Genomic DNA, 18,000 nt, shown 5'->3' on the forward strand with positions numbered 1-18,000 from the left:
GTGGTGATTGGGAGAAGCGCCTGCCCGCGCTGTGATTGGTGCAGGGGAAGGGAGGGTGATTGACAGGTGGGGATTGAGAGAAGCGCCTGCCCGCGCTGTGATTGGTGCAGGGGAAGGGAGGGTGATTGACAGGTGGCGATTGAGAGAAGCGACTGCCCGCGCTGTGATTGGTGCAGGGGAAGGGAGGGTGATTGACAGGTGGCGATTGAGAGAAGTGCCTGCCCGCGCTCTGATTGGTGCAGGGGAAGGGAGGGTGATTGACAGGTGGCGATTGAGAGAAGTGCCTGCCCGCGCTGTGATTGGTGCAGGGGAAGGGAGGGTGATTGACAGGTGGTGATTGAGAGAAGCGCCTGCCCGCGCTGTGATTGGTGCAGGGGAAGGGAGGGTGATTGACAGGTGGTGATTGAGAGAAGCGCCTGCCCGCGCTGTGATTGGTGCAGGGGAAGGTAAGTGGGCGTGTCCGGCCCCCCGGCCCACGTGGGGGAGTCAAAGGTTGACTGCAGCGCATGCGCAGCCAGCCTCGCACCGTTGGGAAGCTTTTCAAAAAAAAATTATTTCCGAAACAAATTGAAAACACTCATTAATTCCCTCAACCTCCTCCCCTCTAAAGTGCGATTATTATTATTATTGTTTTTCCTCATTTGTGTGGGGTGTCTTTTTTTACCTTGCGGTGGCGCGCGCCGATCCAACCGACCCCTGGGCGTTGCGTGCTGGCGTCAGCGCGTAATCGGAGGGGTGTGATTGACGCGAGGCGCCCGCCAATCAGGAGCGCGGAAAACGCTGGGAGGACCGGGCGGGCTGACGGTCCTCCAACCAATGGCGGCGCGGGAGGGGGGCGGGACCTCGGTGGGCTGCGTGCGCCGCTTTCCTGATTTCATTGTCTGCAGGAGCTGTTAAAGGGAAGGGGAGGAGGGGGTGGAAAAAAACCCAGCTTGTGAGTGTTTATTCCTTTGCATTATCTTTATTGCAAGGCTATTCATCAACTGCATTCATATAAAAATAAGTGCACCTTTTCTCTTTTATCCAGAACGAAGAGCCCTGGTGCTGTGAACATTTTGGTGGGCAGCCACTTTTAAAGGGACAAAGACCAGCATTCTTCCTCCACTCTCTCTCTCGTGAGTATTTGTGGTGGGTGAGGGGGGGAGGGTGAGTCAAAGGGGACTGCGGCCCCTTTTGAACAAAAACAATTGCTTGGCCATTTAAAGGGGAATGGTGCCCCCCAGGTATTTAAAGGGGCAGTGCCTCTTTCTTTCTGTATCATGTAAGAGCAGGGAGGTTCTGCTTGAACTGTACAAAACACCAGTTAGGTCACCGCGTGCAGTTCTGGTCGTCCCCATTGCAGGAAAGATGTGACTGTGCTCCAGACGGGAGATTTTCGAGGATGTTGCCAGGACTAGAGAATTTCAGCTGCAAGGAAAGATTGAATACATAGAAACATAGAAGATAGGAGCAGGAGTAGGCCATTCGGCCCCTCGAGCCTGCTCCGCCATTCAATGAGATCATGGCTGATCATCCAAATTCAGTACTCTGTCCCTGCCTTCTCCCCATATCCCTTTAGCCTTAAGAAATATATAAGTACAGGAGTAAAGAAGTCTTACTCCAATTATATAAGGCCTTGGTGAGACCACACCTGGAGTACTGTGTACAATTTTGGTCTCCTTACCTAAGGAAGGATATACTTGCCATAGAGGGAGTGCAATGAAGGTTCACGAGATTGATTCCTGGGATGGCGGGACTGTCGTATGAGAAGAGATTGAGTAAACTAGGCCTGTATTCTCTTGAATTCAGAAGAGGGGATCTCATTGAAACTTATAAAATTCTAACAGGACTAGACAGACTAGATGCAGGAAGGATGTTCCCGATGGTGGGGGAGTCCAGAACCAGGGGTCACAGTCTAAGGATAAGGGGTAAGCCATTTAGGACAGAAATCAGGAGGAATTTCTTCACCCAGAGAGTGGTGAACCTGTGGAATTCTCTACCACAGAAGGCAGTGGAGGCCAATTCATTAAATATATTCAAGAAGGAGTTAGATATATTTCTTAAGGCTAAAGGGATCAAGGGATATGGGGAGAAGGCAGGGACAGGGTACTGAGTTTGGATGATCAGCCATGATCTCATTGAATGGCGGAGCAGGCTCGAGGGGCTGAATCTCCTGCTCCTATCTTCTATGTTTCTATGTCTTAAAGGAGGATAGCGAGGCAGAGAGGTTCAGGGAGGGAATTCCAGTGCTTATGGCCGAGGCAACAGAAGACACGGCCACTGATGGTGCAGAGATTATAATCAGGGATGCTCAAGAGGGCAGAATTGGAGGAGCGCAGATGTCTCGCGGGGGGGTGGGGGGTTTGTTTTCTTTGGAACCGAGGAGGCTGAGGGGAGACCTGATTGAGGTGTATAAAATTCTTAGGGGCCGAGATAGGAAGGACCTATTTCCCTTGACAAGAGGGGTCCACAACCAGGGGCATAGATTTAAAGTAATTGGTCGGAGCTTTAGAGGGGATTTGAGGAGAAATGTTTTCACCCAGTGGGTGGTGGGGGTCTGGAACTCACTGCCTGACAGGGTGGTAGAGGCAGAAACTCTCATCACATTTTAGAAGTACTTGGATGTGCACTTGAATTGCCGTAACCTACAAGGCCACGGACCAAGTGCTGGAAAGTGGGATTAGTGTGGATAGCACTTAATCGGCTGGCACGGACAAGATGGGCCGAATGGCCTCCTTCTGTGCCGTAATTTTTCTGTGATTCTATCGCGGGGGGCGGGTGGTTGTGAGGCTGAAGGGAATAACTAAGATAGGGAGGGGCGAGGCCATGGAGGGATTTGAAAACAAGGATGAGAATTTTGAAATCGAAGCATTGCTTAACCGGGAGCCAATGTAGGTCAGCGAGCACAGGGGTGATGGGTGAACGGGACTTGGCGTTGAATTACGACACAGGTAGTTTTGGATGACCTCAAGTTTACGTGGGGTAGAATGTGGGAGGCCAGCCAGGAGTGCGTTGGAATAGTCGAGTCTAGAGGTAACAAAGGCCCGGGTGAGGGTTTCAGCAGCGGATGAGCTGAGGCAAGGGCGGAGACGGGCCATGTTACGGAGGTGGAAGTAGGCGGTCTTTGTTATGCTGCGGATATGTGTTCGGAAGCTCATTTCAGGGTCAGATATGACACCGAGGTTGTGAACAGTCTGGTTCAGCCTCAGACAGTTGCCAGGGAGAGGGATGGAGTCAGTGGCTAGGGAACAGAGTTTGTGGCAGGGACTGAAAACAATTGCTTCAGTCTTCCCAATATTTAATTGGAGAAAATTTCTGCTCACCCAGAACCAGATTAGAGATCATGGAGGGGTCGTGAGAAGTGGTGGTGAGGTAGAGCTGGGTGTCGTCAGCGTACATGTGGAAACTGACGCTGTGTTTTCAGATGATGTTACCAAGGGGCAGCATTTAGATGAGAAATAGGAGGGGCTCAAGGATAGATCCTTGGGGGACACCAGAGGTAACGATGCGGGAGCGGGAAGAGAAGCTGTTGCAGGTGATTCTGTGGCTACGATTGGATAGATAAGAATGGAACCAGGCGAGTGCAGTCCCACCCAGCTGCATGATGGTGGAGAGGTGTTGGAGAAGGATGGAGTGGTCAACCGTGTCAAAGGCTGCAGACAAGTCAGGAAGGACGAGGAGAGATAGTTTACCTTTGTCACAGTCACAAAGGATGTCATTTGATGAGACTTTGATGAGACTTGATTTTACTTCAGGGCCAAGTTAGTGAGGTGGATTGGGCTGTTTCTGGCCCGCTGGTTATTGTGGGCACAGCTGGACACCAGTGGGACCGGCTCTGCCCTGTTTGTTCTTTGAGGCAAAATAAGCCAAAAAAAATTCCTGCTTCCCCCCTTACCCTTTCTACACTCCTTTTACAGGGTATTAGAAGTGGAGCATTTACAGACAGGAAGCTCAGACCAAACATCATGTCAAGATCTGACAGAGTTACGCGATTCCTCAGGACCTGATTCAGTCGCTCCTCCAATCTGCTGGCGCCCCCGTGAGTTCACACTGGGGAGAGAACTTTTAAATGTTCTGAAAGAGCTTCAAAATCTACAAATACCTGAAGCGACACCAGTGGCCACACACTGGGGGGAAACCCAGGCCCAGTGTGTGGGAAGGGATTCACTCAGCCATCCGCTCCGATGATACACCAGCAAGTTCACACTAGGGAGGGACCTTTAACCCGCTCCGTGTCTGGGCAGGGATTAATTGCACCCTCCATGCTGCTGAGACACCAGCTTGTCCACACCGATGAGAGACCGTTGACCTGCTCCATGTTTTTGAAGCGATTCTCTCATTCTGCCACCCTACTGAGACACCAGCTTGTTCATAGTGATGAGAGACCGATTTAAATGTTCTGACTGTGGGAAGAGATTTAAAAGGTCCCAGGATCTGAAGAGACACCAGCTGGAGAGAGCAGGAGAGATTCTGTTCACCTGCTCCGTGTGTGGGAAGAGATTCACTCGGTCCTCGAGTCTGCTGGCACACCAGCAAGTTCACACTGGGGAGAGGCCAGTGAAACATTCCGACTGGGAAAAGCTTTCAAATGTCCCAGGAGCTGAAGGGACACCAGCTGGAGAGAGCAGGAAAGAGACCGTTCACCTGCTCCGTGTGTGGGAAGGGATTCACTCAGTCATCCAACCTGTTGAGACACCAGCAAGTTCACACTGATGAGAGACCATTTAAATGTTCTGACTGTGGGAAAGGCTTTAAAACCTCTGGGAGTCTGAAGGGACACCAGCGATTTCACACTGATGAGAGACCGTTTACATGCTCTGACTGTGGGACGAGCTTTAAATGCTCCAGGGATCTGAAGGAACACCAGCTTGTTCACACTGATAAGAGACCATTTACATGTTCTGTCTGTGGCAAGAGCTTTAAAAGCTCTGGGAATCTGAAGGGACACCAGCGATTTCACACTGGGGAGAGGCCGTTCACCTGCTCCGTGTGTGGGAAGGGATTCGCTCGGTCATCCCACCTACTGAGACACCAGCGAGTTCACACTGGGGAGAGGCCACTGAAACATTCCGACTGTGGGACAAGCTTTCAAAGGTCCCAGGAGCTGAAGGGACACCAGCTGGAGAGAGCAGGAAAGAGGCCATTCACCTGCTCCGTGTGTGGGAAGAGATTCAATTGGTCTTCGCATCTTCTGACACACCAGCGAGTTCACACCGGGGAGAGGCCGTTCACCTGCTCCGTGTGTGGGAGCGGATTCACTCGGTCATCAAGCCTGGTGAGACACCAGCGAGTTCACACCGAGGAGAGGCCGTTCACCTGCTCTGTGTGTGGGAGGGGATTCACTCGGTCATCAAGCCTGGTGAGTCACCAGCGAATTCACAGTGCGGAGAGGCCGTTCACCTGCTCCGTGTGTGGGAAGGGATTCACTCAGTCATCAAGCCTGGTGAGACACCAGGGATATCACACTGATGAGAGACCGTTTACATGCTCTGACTGTGGGAAGAGCTTTAAATGCTCCAGGGATCTGAAGGAACACCAGCTTGTTCACACTGATAAGAGACCGTTTACATGTTCTGTCTGTGGGAAGAGCTTTAAAAGCTCTGGGAATCTGAAGGGACACCAGCGATTTCACACTGGGGAGAGGCCGTTCACCTGCTCCGTGTGTGGGAAGGGATTCACTCAGTCTGCCCACCTGGTGACACACAAGCAATTTCACACAGATGAGAGACCATTTAAATGTTCTGACTGTGGGAAGAGCTTTAAAAGCGCTGGGAATCTGAAGGGACACCAGCGAGTTCACTCCGATCAGAGACCATTTACATGTTCTGACTGTAGTAAGAGCTTTAAAAGCTCCGGGAATCTGAAGGGACACCAGCGAGTTCACGCTGTTCTGTAGCGCAGGGCCCTGGGGTGACATGAACATGGAATGGATGAATGTTTTATAAATTCTTGTACTCCTGTTTAATCTTTAAGACTGTTGTGCTGATGATTCCCTTCGATTGACTGTTCATGGTGTTACATAGAATGTACAACACAGAAACAGGCCATTCGGCCCAACTGGTCCATGCCGGTGTTTATGCTCTACACCCACCCTACTTCAATTGACCCTATCAACATCTCCTCCCATTCCTTTCTCCCTCATGTGGCTTCCCCATAAATCCATCAATGCCGTTCACCTCAACAACTCTTTGTGGTAGCGAGTTCCCCATTCTACCACTCTCTGGGTAAAGATATTTCTCCTGAATTCACTACTGGATTTATTAGTGCCTTTTATATTTATGGCCCCGTAATTATGATGAGATTTTGTTAAGCTGACCAGTATGTTGTTGTACTTTGTCTTTTTCTGATGAATGAAACATTACTGAGCCCCTGTACCCATGTTATGGGATGAAGTGCCAGACAAGTGAAGGAACAACGTCTGGGTGTGAATCTAATAATAACCTCACGGACCGTATAGGTGTGATAACCAGACGGGCTTGTGGTTATAGTCTGGTCACAGATGGACTAAATTCCCTGAATTAGCAGGAGTTCAGGAGGCGGTCAACAGCCGGGTCCAAACAATTCCATTTCCTGAGCGGTAACCTGCTCCGTGTGTGGGAAGGGATTCGCTCTGTCCTCCAACCTGGTGAGACACCAGCGAGTTCACACTGGAGAGCGGCCATTCACCTGCTCCGTGTGTAGGAAGGAATTCACTTGGTTATCCAATCTTGTGTGAAGAAAAAGCCACTTAAGCCGTTGTCATTTGGAACAGACTCGAGAAGGTCGCGCGTGAATCCACTGTACTTCTATTCTCCAGATTGAGGGAATTATCACCCGATCTGTGTTATGCAGCGCTCTTAATAAAGTCTGGAGAGACAATTTGTGTTCTTGTGAGCTTGATTATCTGGTATCTGAAACCCTGGGACTCCCAATCATTAGAGTCAACCTCAGTGTGTGGAAAGGGATTCCCTGGTGTATCCCACCCGCTGACACACCAGAGTGTCCACAGTGTGACTGCGGTGGGTCGATTCCACTCATTTCCTGTAAACCTGTTGTTAAAAACCTGAGCCAGTGTGTTGTGAGCCAAAGAGCCTTCTGTCCAATGCGGGGAATAAAAGCCCACAGCCTCCCCTGGCCCCAGGCCCTGAACAAGGGACTGGAGAAACTCGCTGACCTGCGGATCAGACAAACACTACAAACAGCAAGGGACCCAACACCGAGCCCTGCAGTACACCACTGGACACAGGCTTCCAGACACAAAAACAACCTTCGACCATCACCCTCTGCCTCCTGCCACTAAGCCAATTTTGGATCCAATGTGCCAAATTGCCCTGGATCCCATGGGTTCTTACCTTTTTGACCAATCTCCCATGCGGGACTTTGTTAGAAGCCTCACTGAAGTCCATGTAGACCACATCAACTGCACTACCCTCATCCACACACCTAGTCACCCCCTCAGAAAATTCAATCAAATTGGTCAGACATGATCTCCCCCTGACAAAGCCATGCTGACTATCCCTGATTAATCCCTGCCTCTCCAAGTGTAGACTAATTCTGTCCCTCAGACTTTTTTTCAATAATTTCCCTACCACTGATGTTAGGCTCCCTGGCCTGTAATTCCCTGGTTTATCCCTACTACCCTTCTTGAACAATGGTACTTCGTTAGCTGTTCTCCAGTCCTCTGGCACATCCCCTGTGGCCAGAGAGGTTCTGAAAATTTGCGTCAGAGCCCCTTGCCTCACACAGCAGCCTGGGATACATCTCGTTAGGGCCTGGGGATTTATCCACTTTTAAGCCCACTAAAACCGCTAGTACCTCCTCCCTCTCAATACTAATTTGTTCAAGTATATCACCATCCCCCTGCCTGATTTCTATGCCTACATCGTCCTTCTCCATAGTGAACACAGATGCAAAATATTCATTTAAAACCTCACCTACATCTTCTGACTCTACACACAGATTGCCACTTTGGTCCCGAATGGGCCCTACTCTTTCCCTGGTTATCCTCTTGCCCTTAATATACTAATAAAACATCTTAGGATTTTCCTTTATTTTGCCCGCCATTGTTTTTTCATGCCCCCTCTTCGCTCTCATAGAAACATAGAAGATAGGAGCAGGAGTAGGCCATTCGGCCCCTCGAGCCTGTTCCGCCATTCAATGAGATCATGGCTGATCATCCAAACTCAGTACCTGTCCCTGCCTTCTCCCCATATCCCTTGATCCCTTTCGCCTTAAGAAATATATCTAACTCCTTCTTGAATATATTTAATGAATTGGCCTCAACCGCCTTCTGTGGTAGAGAATTCCACAGGTTCACCACTCTCTGGGTGAAGAAATTCCTCCCCATCTCAGTCCTAAATGGCTTACCCCTTATCCTTAGACTGTGAATCCTGGTTCTGGACTCCGCTGCCATCGGGAACATCCTTCCTGCATCTAGTCTGTCCAGTCCTGTTAGAATTTTATAAGTTTTAATGAGATCCCCTCTCATTCTTCTAAACTCTAGCGAATATAAGCCTAATCGACCCAATCTCTCCTCATACGTCATTCCTGCCATCCCAGGCATCAGTCTGGTGAATCTTCGCTGCACTCCCTCCATGGCAAGAACGTCCTTCCTCAGTTAAGGCGACCAAAACTGCACACAATACTCAAGGTGTGGTCTCACCAAGGCCCTGTACAACTGGAGCAAGACATCCTTGTTCCTGTACTCGAACCCTCTCGCTACGAAGGCCAACATACCATTTGCCTTCTTAACCGCCTGCTGCACCTGCATGCTTACCTTCAGCAACTGGTGCACAAGGACACCCAGGTCTCGTTGCACTTCCCCTTCTCCCAATCTATTGCCATTCAGATAATAATCTGCCTTCCTGTTTTTGCCACCAAAGTGGATAACCGCATTTATCCACATTATACAGCATCTGCCATGCTTCTGCCCAATCACCCAACCTGTCCAAATCATACTGGAGTTTCTCGGCATCCTCCTCACAGCATACATGCCAACCCAGCTTTGTGTCATCTGCAAACTTGGAGATATTACATCTAGTTCCCTCGTCTAGATCATTAATATATATTGTGAATAGCTGGGGTCCAAGGACCAATCCCTGCGGAACCCCACTAGTCACTGCCTGCCACTCGGAAAAAGTGCCGTTTATTCCAACTCTTTGCTTCCTGTCTGCCAACCAGTTCTCTATCCAAGTCAGTACCTTGCTCCCAATCCGATGTGCCTTAACTTTACACGCTAATCACTTATGCGGGACCTTATCGAAAGTCTTCTGAAAGTCCAAATACACCACATTCACTGGTTCTCCCTTATCTATTCTACCAGTTACATCCTCAAAAAATTCCAGTGGATTAGTCAAACACGATTTACCTTTTGTAAATCCATGTTGACTTTGTCAAAGCCAGCATTTATTGCCCAGCCCCTGCTTAAAAACCTGTTCCATCTCCAGCTTTTTCCAGTTGTGACGAAGGGTCATCGACCTGAAAGGTTGACTCTGTTTCTCGCTCCACAGATGCTGCCGGACCTGCTGAGTACATCCAGCGTTTTCTGTCTTCTGCAGGGAGCTGGACTGGGGCACGTGATCAACTCCACGGCGGTGACTGACGGGAGCTCCGACCAATAGGGAGAGAGCGGGCGAAGCTCGGACTGAGGTGAGTGCGGGTCCTCCAACCAATCGGGGTGTCCGAGGGGCGGGACTTCTGCCGCCTGCTTCTCCCGCTGCTGAGACAAGTAGAATGCAGCAGAGGGCGCTCTTCTGGTTGGGTGTTTAAACAAATGGACTATAACTTAATAAAACTTTAAAAGAAGCTTAACAAATTAAATTAAATTCACCCCGGCCAGGGTGACAATGCACTCCAGTCCCCGCGGTGCCCACCGGTCTCAGAAGGCCTCAAGTGTGCCGGCGGACACCTCGTGCTCCATCTCCAGGGCCACCCTGACGTGAACATAGCCACGGAAGAGAGGCAGACAATCGGGCCAAACGACCCCCTCGACTGCCCGCTGCCCGGACCTGCTAATGGCCACTTTGGCCAGGCCCAGGAGCAGTTACACGAGGAGGTCCTCCGATCTGCCCTCTCCTCTCCGCACCGGGTGACCGAAGATCAGGAGCGCGGGACTGAAGTGCATCCAAAAATCGAGGAGCAGCCCCTTTGAATACTGAAAGAGGGGCTGCAACCTCTCACATTCCATGTATACGTGGAACACGGACTCCTCCAGGCCGCAGAAAAGGCAGGCGGCCTGGGAGTCCGTGAAGCTCCTTAAAACCATATTGCATGGCACTGCTCCATGCAACATCCTCCAGGCCAATCCCTAATAGAACAAGGGAGGACTCCCGTGTAGAGAGCCCTCCATTGGGGACCTCCGCCACTGCCGGACAGCAAGATGGCACGCCAAGGCGTGTTTGGACGGCAGACGAAGATGGCAAAGTGGAAAGTGTGCAGGGGAAGGGAGGGTGATTGACAGGTGGCGATTGTTGAAGCGCCTGCCCGCGCTGTGATTGGTGCAGGGGAAGGGAGGGTGATTGACAGGTGGCGATTGTTGAAGCGCCTGCCCGCGCTGTGATTGGTGCAGGGGAAGGGAGGGTGATTGACAGGTGGCGATTGTTGAAGCGCCTGCCCGCGCTGTGATTGGTGCAGGGGAAGGGAGGGTGATTGACAGGTGGGGATTGAGAGAAGCGCCTGCCCGCGCTGTGATTGGTGCAGGGGAAGGGAGGGTGATTGATAGGTGGCGATTGTTGAAGCGCCTGCCCGCGCTGTGATTGGTGCAGGGGAAGGGAGGGTGATTGACAGGTGGGGATTGAGATAAGCGCCTGCCCGCGCTGTGATTGGTGCAGGGGAAGGGAGGGTGATTGACAGGTGGGGATTGAGAGAAGCGCCTGCCCGCGCTGTGATTGGTGCAGGGGAAGGGAGGGTGATTGACAGGTGGTGATTGCTGAAGCGCCTGCCCGCGCTGTGATTGGTGCAGGGGAAGGGAGGGTGATTGACAGGTGGCGATTGTTGAGGCGCCTGCCCGCGCTGTGATTGGTGCAGGGGGAGGGTGATTGACAGGTGGCGATTGAGAGAAGCGCCTGCCCGCGCTGTGATTGGTGCAGGGGAAGGGAGGGTGATTGACAGGTGGAGATTGTTGAAGCGCCTGCCCGCGCTGTGATTGGTGCAGGGGAAGGGAGGGTGATTGACAGGTGGGGATTGAGAGAAGCGCCTGCCTGCGCTGTGATTGGTGCAGGGGAAGGGAGGGTGATTGACAGGTGACGAGTGAGAGAAGCGCCTGCCCGCGCTGTGATTGGTGCAGGGGAAGGGAGGGTGATTGACAAGTGGCGATTGTTGAAGCGCCTGCCCGCGCTGTGATTGGTGCAGGGGAAGGGAGGGTGATTGACAAGTGGCGATTGTTGAAGCGCCTGCCCGCGCTGTGATTGGTGCAGGGGAAGGGAGGGTGATTGACAGGTGGTGATTGAGAGAAGCGCCTGCCCGCGCTGTGATTGGTGCAGGGGAAGGGAGGGTGATTGACAGGTGACGATTGAGAGAAGCGCCTGCCCGCGCTGTGATTGGTGCAGGGGAAGGGAGGGTGATTGACAGGTGGGGATTGAGAGAAGCGCCTGCCCGCGCTGTGATTGGTGCAGAGGAAGGGAGGGTGATTGACAGGTGACGATTGAGAGAAGCGCCTGCCCGCGCTGTGATTGGTGCAGGGGAAGGGAGGGTGATTGACAGGTGGCGATTGAGAGAAGCGCCTGCCCGCGCTGTGATTGGTGCAGGGGAAGGGAGGGTGATTGACAGGTGGCGATTGAGAGAAGCGCCTGCCCGCGCTGTGATTGGTGCAGGGGAAGGGAGGGTGATTGACAGGTGGTGATTGAGAGAAGCGCCTGCCCCGCGCTGTGATTGGTGCAGGGGAAGGGAGGGTGATTGACAGCTGGCGATTGAGAGAAGCGCCTGCCCGCCCTGTGATTGGTGCAGGGGAAGGGAGGGTGATTGACAGGTGGTGATTGAGAGTAGCGCCTGCCTGCGCTGTGATTGGTGCAGGGGAAGGGAGGGTGATTGACAGGTGGTGATTGTTGAGGCGCCTGCCCGCGCTGTGATTGGTGCAGGGGGAGGGTGATTGACAGGTGGCGATTGAGAGAAGCGCCTGCCCGCGCTGTGATTGGTGCAGGGGAAGGGAGGGTGATTGACAGGTGGTGATTGTTGAAGCGCCTGCCCGCGCTGTGATTGGTGCAGGGGAAGGGAGGGTGATTGACAGGTGGGGATTGAGCGAAGCGCCTGCCCGCGCTGTGATTGGTGCAGGGGAAGGGAGGGTGATTGACAGGTGGCGATTGTTGAAGCGCCTGCCCGCGCTGTGATTGGTGCAGGGGAAGGGAGGGTGATTGACAGGTGGTGATTGAGAGAAGCGCCTGCCCGCGCTGTGATTGGTGCAGGGGAAGGGAGGGTGATTGACAGGTGACGATTGAGAGAAGCGCCTGCCCGCGCTGTGATTGGTGCAGGGGAAGGGAGGGTGATTGACAGGTGACGATTGAGAGAAGTGCCTGCCCGCCCTGTGATTGGTGCAGGGGAAGGGAGGGTGATTGACAGGTGGTGATTGTTGAAGCGCCTGCCCGCGCTGTGATTGGTGCAGGGGAAGGGAGGGTGATTGACAGGTGGGGATTGAGAGAAGCGCCTGCCCGCGCTGTGATTGGTGCAGGGGAAGGGAGGGTGATTGACAGGTGACGAGTGAGAGAAGCGCCTGCCCGCGCTGTGATTGGTGCAGGGGAAGGGAGGGTGATTGACAAGTGGCGATTGTTGAAGCGCCTGCCCGCGCTGTGATTGGTGCAGGGGAAGGGAGGGTGATTGACAAGTGGCGATTGTTGAAGCGCCTGCCCGCGCTGTGATTGGTGCAGGGGAAGGGAGGGTGATTGACAGGTGGTGATTGAGAGAAGCGCCTTCCCGCGCTGTGATTGGTGCAGGGGAAGGGAGGGTGATTGACAGGTGGTGATTGAGAGAAGCACCTGCCCGCGCTGTGATTGGTGCAGGGGGAAGGGAGGGTGATTGACAGGTGGTGATTGAGAGAAGCGCCTGCCCACGCTGTGATTGGTGCAGGGGAAGGGAGGGTGATTGACAGGTGGCGATTGTTGAAGCGCCTGCCCGCGCTGTGATTGGTGCAGGGGAAGGGAGGGTGATTGACAGGTGGCGATTGTTGAAGCGCCTGCCCGCGCTGTGATTGGTGCAGGGGAAGGGAGGGTGATTGACAGGTGGCGATTGTTGAGGCGCCTGCCCGCGCTGTGATTGGTGCAGGGGAAGGGAGGGTGATTGACAGGTGGGGATTGAGAGAAGCGCCTGCCCGCGCTGTGATTGGTGCAGGGGAAGGGAGGGTGATTGATAGGTGGCGATTGTTGAAGCGCCTGCCCGCGCTGTGATTGGTGCAGGGGAAGGGAGGGTGATTGACAGGTGGGGATTGAGAGAAGCGCCTGCCCGCGCTGTGATTGGTGCAGGGGAATGGAGGGTGATTGACAGGTGGTGATTGTTGAAGCGCCTGCCCGCGCTGTGATTGGTGCAGGGGAAGGGAGGGTGATTGACAGGTGGGGATTGAGAGAAGCGCCTGCCCGCGCTGTGATTGGTGCAGGGGAAGGGAGGGTGATTGACAGGTGGCGATTGAGAGAAGCGCCTGCCCGCGCTGTGATTGGTGCAGGGGAAGGGAGGGTGATTGACAGGTGGCGATTGAGAGAAGCGCCTGCCCGCGCTGTGATTGGTGCAGGGGAAGGGAGGGTGATTGACAGGTGGTGATTGAGAGAAGCGCCTGCCCGCGCTGTGATTGGTGCAGGGGAAGGGAGGGTGATTGACAGGTGACGATTGAGAGAAGTGCCTGCCCGCGCTGTGATTGGTGCAGGGGAAGGGAGGGTGATTGACAGGTGACGATTGAGAGAAGCGCCTGCCCGCGCTGTGATTGGTGCAGGGGAAGGGAGGGTGATTGACAGGTGACGACTGAGAGAAGCGCCTGCCCGCGCTGTGATTGGTGCAGGGGAAGGGAGGGTGATTGACAGGTGACGACTGAGAGAAGCGCCTGCCCGCGCTGTGATTGGTGCAGGGGAAGGGAGGGTGATTGACAGGTGGCGATTGATAGAAGCGCCTGCCCGCGCTGTAATTGGTGCAGGGGGAAGGGAGGGTGATTGACAGGTGGCGATTGAGAGAAGCGACTGCCCGCGCTGTGATTGGTGCAGGGGAAGGGAGGGTGATTGACAGGTGGTGCTGGAGAGAAGCGCCTGCCCGCGCTGTGATTGGTGCAGGGGAAGGGAGGGTGATTGACAGGTGGCGATTGAGAGAAGTGCCTGCCCGCGCTGTGATTGGTGCAGGGGAAGGGAGGGTGATTGACAGGTGGTGATTGAGAGAAGCGCCTGCCCGCGCTGTGATTGGTGCAGGGGAAGGGAGGGTGATTGACAGGTGGGGATTGAGAGAAGCGCCTGCCCGCACTGTGATTGGTGCAGGGGAAGGGAGGGTGATTGACAGGTGGTGATTGAGAGAAGCGCCTGCCCGCGCTGTGATTGGTGCAGGGGAAGGGAGGGTGATTGACAGGTGGTGATTGTTGAAGCGCTTGCCCGCGCTGTGATTGGTGCAGGGTGAAGGGAGGGTGATTGACAGGTGGCGATTGTTGAAGCGCCTGCCCGCCCTGTGATTGGTGCAGGGGAAGGGAGGGTGATTGACAGGTGGTGATTGAGAGAAGCGCCTGCCCGTGCTGTGATTGGTGCAGAGGAAGGGAGCGTGATTGACAGGTGGTGATTGTTGAAGCGCTTGCCCGCGCTGTGATTGGTGCAGGGTGAAGGGAGGGTGATTGACAGGTGGCGATTGTTGAAGCGCCTGCCCACGCTGTGATTGGTGCAGGGGAAGGGAGGGTGATTGACAGGTGGTGATTGAGAGAAGCGCCTGCCCGCGCTGTGATTGGTGCAGGGGAAGGGAGGGTGATTGACAGGTGACGATTGAGAGAAGTGCCTGCCCGCGCTGTGATTGGTGCAGGGGAAGGGAGGGTGATTGACAGGTGGTGATTGAGAGAAGCGCCTGCCCACGCTGTGATTGGTGCAGGGGAAGGGAGGGTGATTGACAGGTGGCGATTGTTGAAGCGCCTACCCGCGCTGTGATTGGTGCAGGGGAAGGGAGGGTGATTGACAGGTGGTGATTGAGAGAAGCGCCTGCCCGCGCTGTGATTGGTGCAGGGGAAGGGAGGGTGATTGACAGGTGGTGATTGAGAGAAGCGCCTGCCCGCGCTGTGATTGGTGCAGGGGAAGGGAGGGTGATTGACAGGTGGTGATTGAGAGAAGCGCCTGCCCGCGCTGTGATTGGTGCAGGGGAAGGGAGGGTGATTGACAGGTGGTGATTGAGAGAAGCGCCTGCCCGCGCTGTGATTGGTGCAGGGGAAGGGAGGGTGATTGACAGGTGGTGATTGAGAGAAGCGCCTGCCCGCGCTGTGATTGGTGCAGGGGAAGGGAGGGTGATTGACAGGTGGTGATTGAGAGAAGCGCCTGCCCGCGCTGTGATTGGTGCAGGGGAAGGGAGGGTGATTGACAGGTGGTGATTGTTGAGGCGCCTGCCCGCGCTGTGATTGGTGCAGGGGAAGGGAGGGTGATTGACAGGTGGTGATTGTTGAAGCGCCTGCCCGCGCTGTGATTGGTGCAGGGGAAGGGAGGGTGATTGACAGGTGGTGATTGTTGAGGCGCCTGCCCGCGCTGTGATTGGTGCAGGGGGAGGGTGATTGACAGGTGGCGATTGAGAGAAGCGCCTGCCTGCGCTGTGATTGGTGCAGGGGAAGGGAGGGTGATTGACAGGTGGCGATTGTTGAAGCGCCTGCCCGCGCTGTGATTGGTGCAGGGGAAGGGAGGGTGATTGACAGGTGGTGATTGAGAGAAGTGCCTGCCCGCGCTGTGATTGGTGCAGGGGAAGGGAGGGTGATTGACAGGTGGGGATTGAGCGAAGCGCCTGCCCGCGCTGTGATTGGTGTAGGGGAAGGGAGGGTGATTGACAGGTGGTGATTGTTGAAGCGCCTGCCCGCGCTGTGATTGGTGCAGGGGAAGGGAGGGTGATTGACAGGTGGGGATTGAGAGAAGCGCCTGCCCGCGCTGTGATTGGTGCAGGGGAAGGGAGGGTGATTGACAGGTGGTGATTGAGAGAAGCGCCTGCCCGTGCTGTGATTGGTGCAGGGGAAGGGAGGGTGATTGACAGGTGGGGATTGAGAGAAGCGCCTGCCCGCGCTGTGATTGGTGCAGGGGAAGGGAGGGTGATTGACAGGTGGCGATTGAGAGAAGCGCCTGCCCGCGCTGTGATTGGTGCAGGGGAAGGGAGGGTGATTGACAGGTGGGGATTGAGAGAAGCGCCTGCCGGCGCTGTGATTGGTGCAGGGGAAGGGAGGGTGATTGACAGGTGGGGATTGAGAGAAGCGCCTGCCCGCGCTGTGATTGGTGCAGGGGAAGGGAGGGTGATTGACAGGTGGCGATTGAGAGAAGCGCCTGCCCGCGCTGTGATTGGTGCAGGGGAAGGGAGGGTGATTGACAGGTGGCGATTGAGAGAAGCGCCTGCCCGCGCTGTGATTGGTGCAGGGGAAGGGAGGGTGATTGACAGGTGGTGATTGTTGAAGCGCCTGCCCGCGCTGTGATTGGTGCAGGGGAAGGGAGGGTGATTGACAGGTGGTGATTGAGAGAAGCGCCTGCCCGCGCTGTGATTGGTGCAGGGGAAGGGAGGATGATTGACAGGTGGTGACTGAGAGAAGCGCCTGCCCGCGCTGTGATTGGTGCAGGGGAAGGGAGGGTGATTGACAGGTGACGATTGAGAGAAGTGCCTGCTCGCGCTGTGATTGGTGCAGGGGAAGGGAGGGTGATTGACAGGTGACGATTGAGAGAAGTGCCTGCCCGCGCTGTGATTGGTGCAGGGGAAGGGAGGGTGATTGACAGGTGGCGATTGAGAGAAGCGCCTGCCCGCGCTGTGATTGGTGCAGGGGAAGGGAGGGTGATTGACAGGTGGCGATTGAGAGAAGCGCCTGCCCGCGCTGTGATTGGTGCAGGGGAAGGGAGGGTGATTGACAGGTGGTGATTGTTGAAGCGCCTGCCCGCGCTGTGATTGGTGCAGGGGGAAGGGAGGGTGATTGACAGGTGGCGATTGTTGAAGCGCCTGCCCGCGCTGTGATTGGTGCAGGGGAAGGGAGGGTGATTGACAGGTGGGGATTGAGAGAAGCGCCTGCCCACGCTGTGATTGGTGCAGGGGAAGGGAGGGTGATTGACAGGTGGTGATTGAGAGAAGCGCCTGCCCGCGCTGTGATTGGTGCAGGGGAAGGGCGGGTGATTGACAGGTGGTGATTGTTGAAGTGCCTGCCCACGCTGTGATTGGTGCAGGGGAAGGGAGGGTGATTTACAGGTGGGGATTGAGGGAAGCGCCTGCCCGCGCTGTGATTGGTGCAGGGGAAGGGAGGGTGATTGACAGGTGGCGATTGAGAGAAGCGCCTGCCCGCGCTGTGATTGGTGCAGGGGAAGGGAGGGTGATTCACAGGTGACGATTGAGAGAAGCGCCTGCCCGCGCTGTGATTGGTGCAGGGGAAGGGAGGGTGATTGACAGGTGGCGATTGAGAGAAGCGCCTGCCCGCGCTGTGATTGGTGCAGGGGAAGGGAGGGTGATTGACAGGTGGGGATTGAGAGAAGCACCTGCCCGCGCTGTGATTGGTGCAGGGGGAAGGGAGGGTGATTGACAGGTGGTGATTGAGAGAAGCGCCTGCCCGCGCTGTGATTGGTGCAGGGGAAGGGAGGGTGATTGACAGGTGGCGATTGAGAGAAGTGCCTGCCCGCGCTGTGATTGGTGCAGGGGAAGGGAGGGTGATTGACAGCTGGTGATTGTTGAAGCGCCTGCCCGCGCTGTGATTGGTGCAGGGGAAGGGAGGGTGATTGACAGGTGGCGATTGTTGAAGCGCCTGCCCGCGCTGTGATTGGTGCAGGGGAAGGGAGGGTGATTGACAGGTGGCGATTGTTGAAGCGCCTGCCCGCGCTGTGATTGGTGCAGGGGAAGGGAGGGTGATTGACAGGTGGCGATTGTTGAAGCGCCTGCCCGCGCTGTGAT

At 54.9% G+C, this 18,000-nt stretch overlaps 1 protein-coding gene across 1 annotated transcript; it reads left to right on the plus strand.

The window, feature by feature from the left end:
• Positions 1–778: 778 nt before the first annotated feature.
• On the plus strand, positions 779–6,831 carry LOC147096922 (uncharacterized). The gene is made up of 3 exons (XM_085972574.1): positions 779–934; positions 1,028–1,115; positions 3,897–6,831. The coding sequence occupies exon 3, from the start codon at positions 4,568–4,570 to the stop codon at positions 5,873–5,875; it is 1,308 nt and encodes a 435-aa protein (XP_085828700.1). The 5' UTR covers positions 779–934; positions 1,028–1,115; positions 3,897–4,567; the 3' UTR covers positions 5,876–6,831.
• Positions 6,832–18,000: the final 11,169 nt, after the last annotated feature.

The sequence above is a fragment of the Somniosus microcephalus genome, chromosome 33 (assembly GCF_052327205.1).
Source record: "Somniosus microcephalus isolate GS21.2 chromosome 33, FLI_Smic_1.0, whole genome shotgun sequence".
Lineage (NCBI taxonomy): Eukaryota > Metazoa > Chordata > Chondrichthyes > Squaliformes > Somniosidae > Somniosus > Somniosus microcephalus.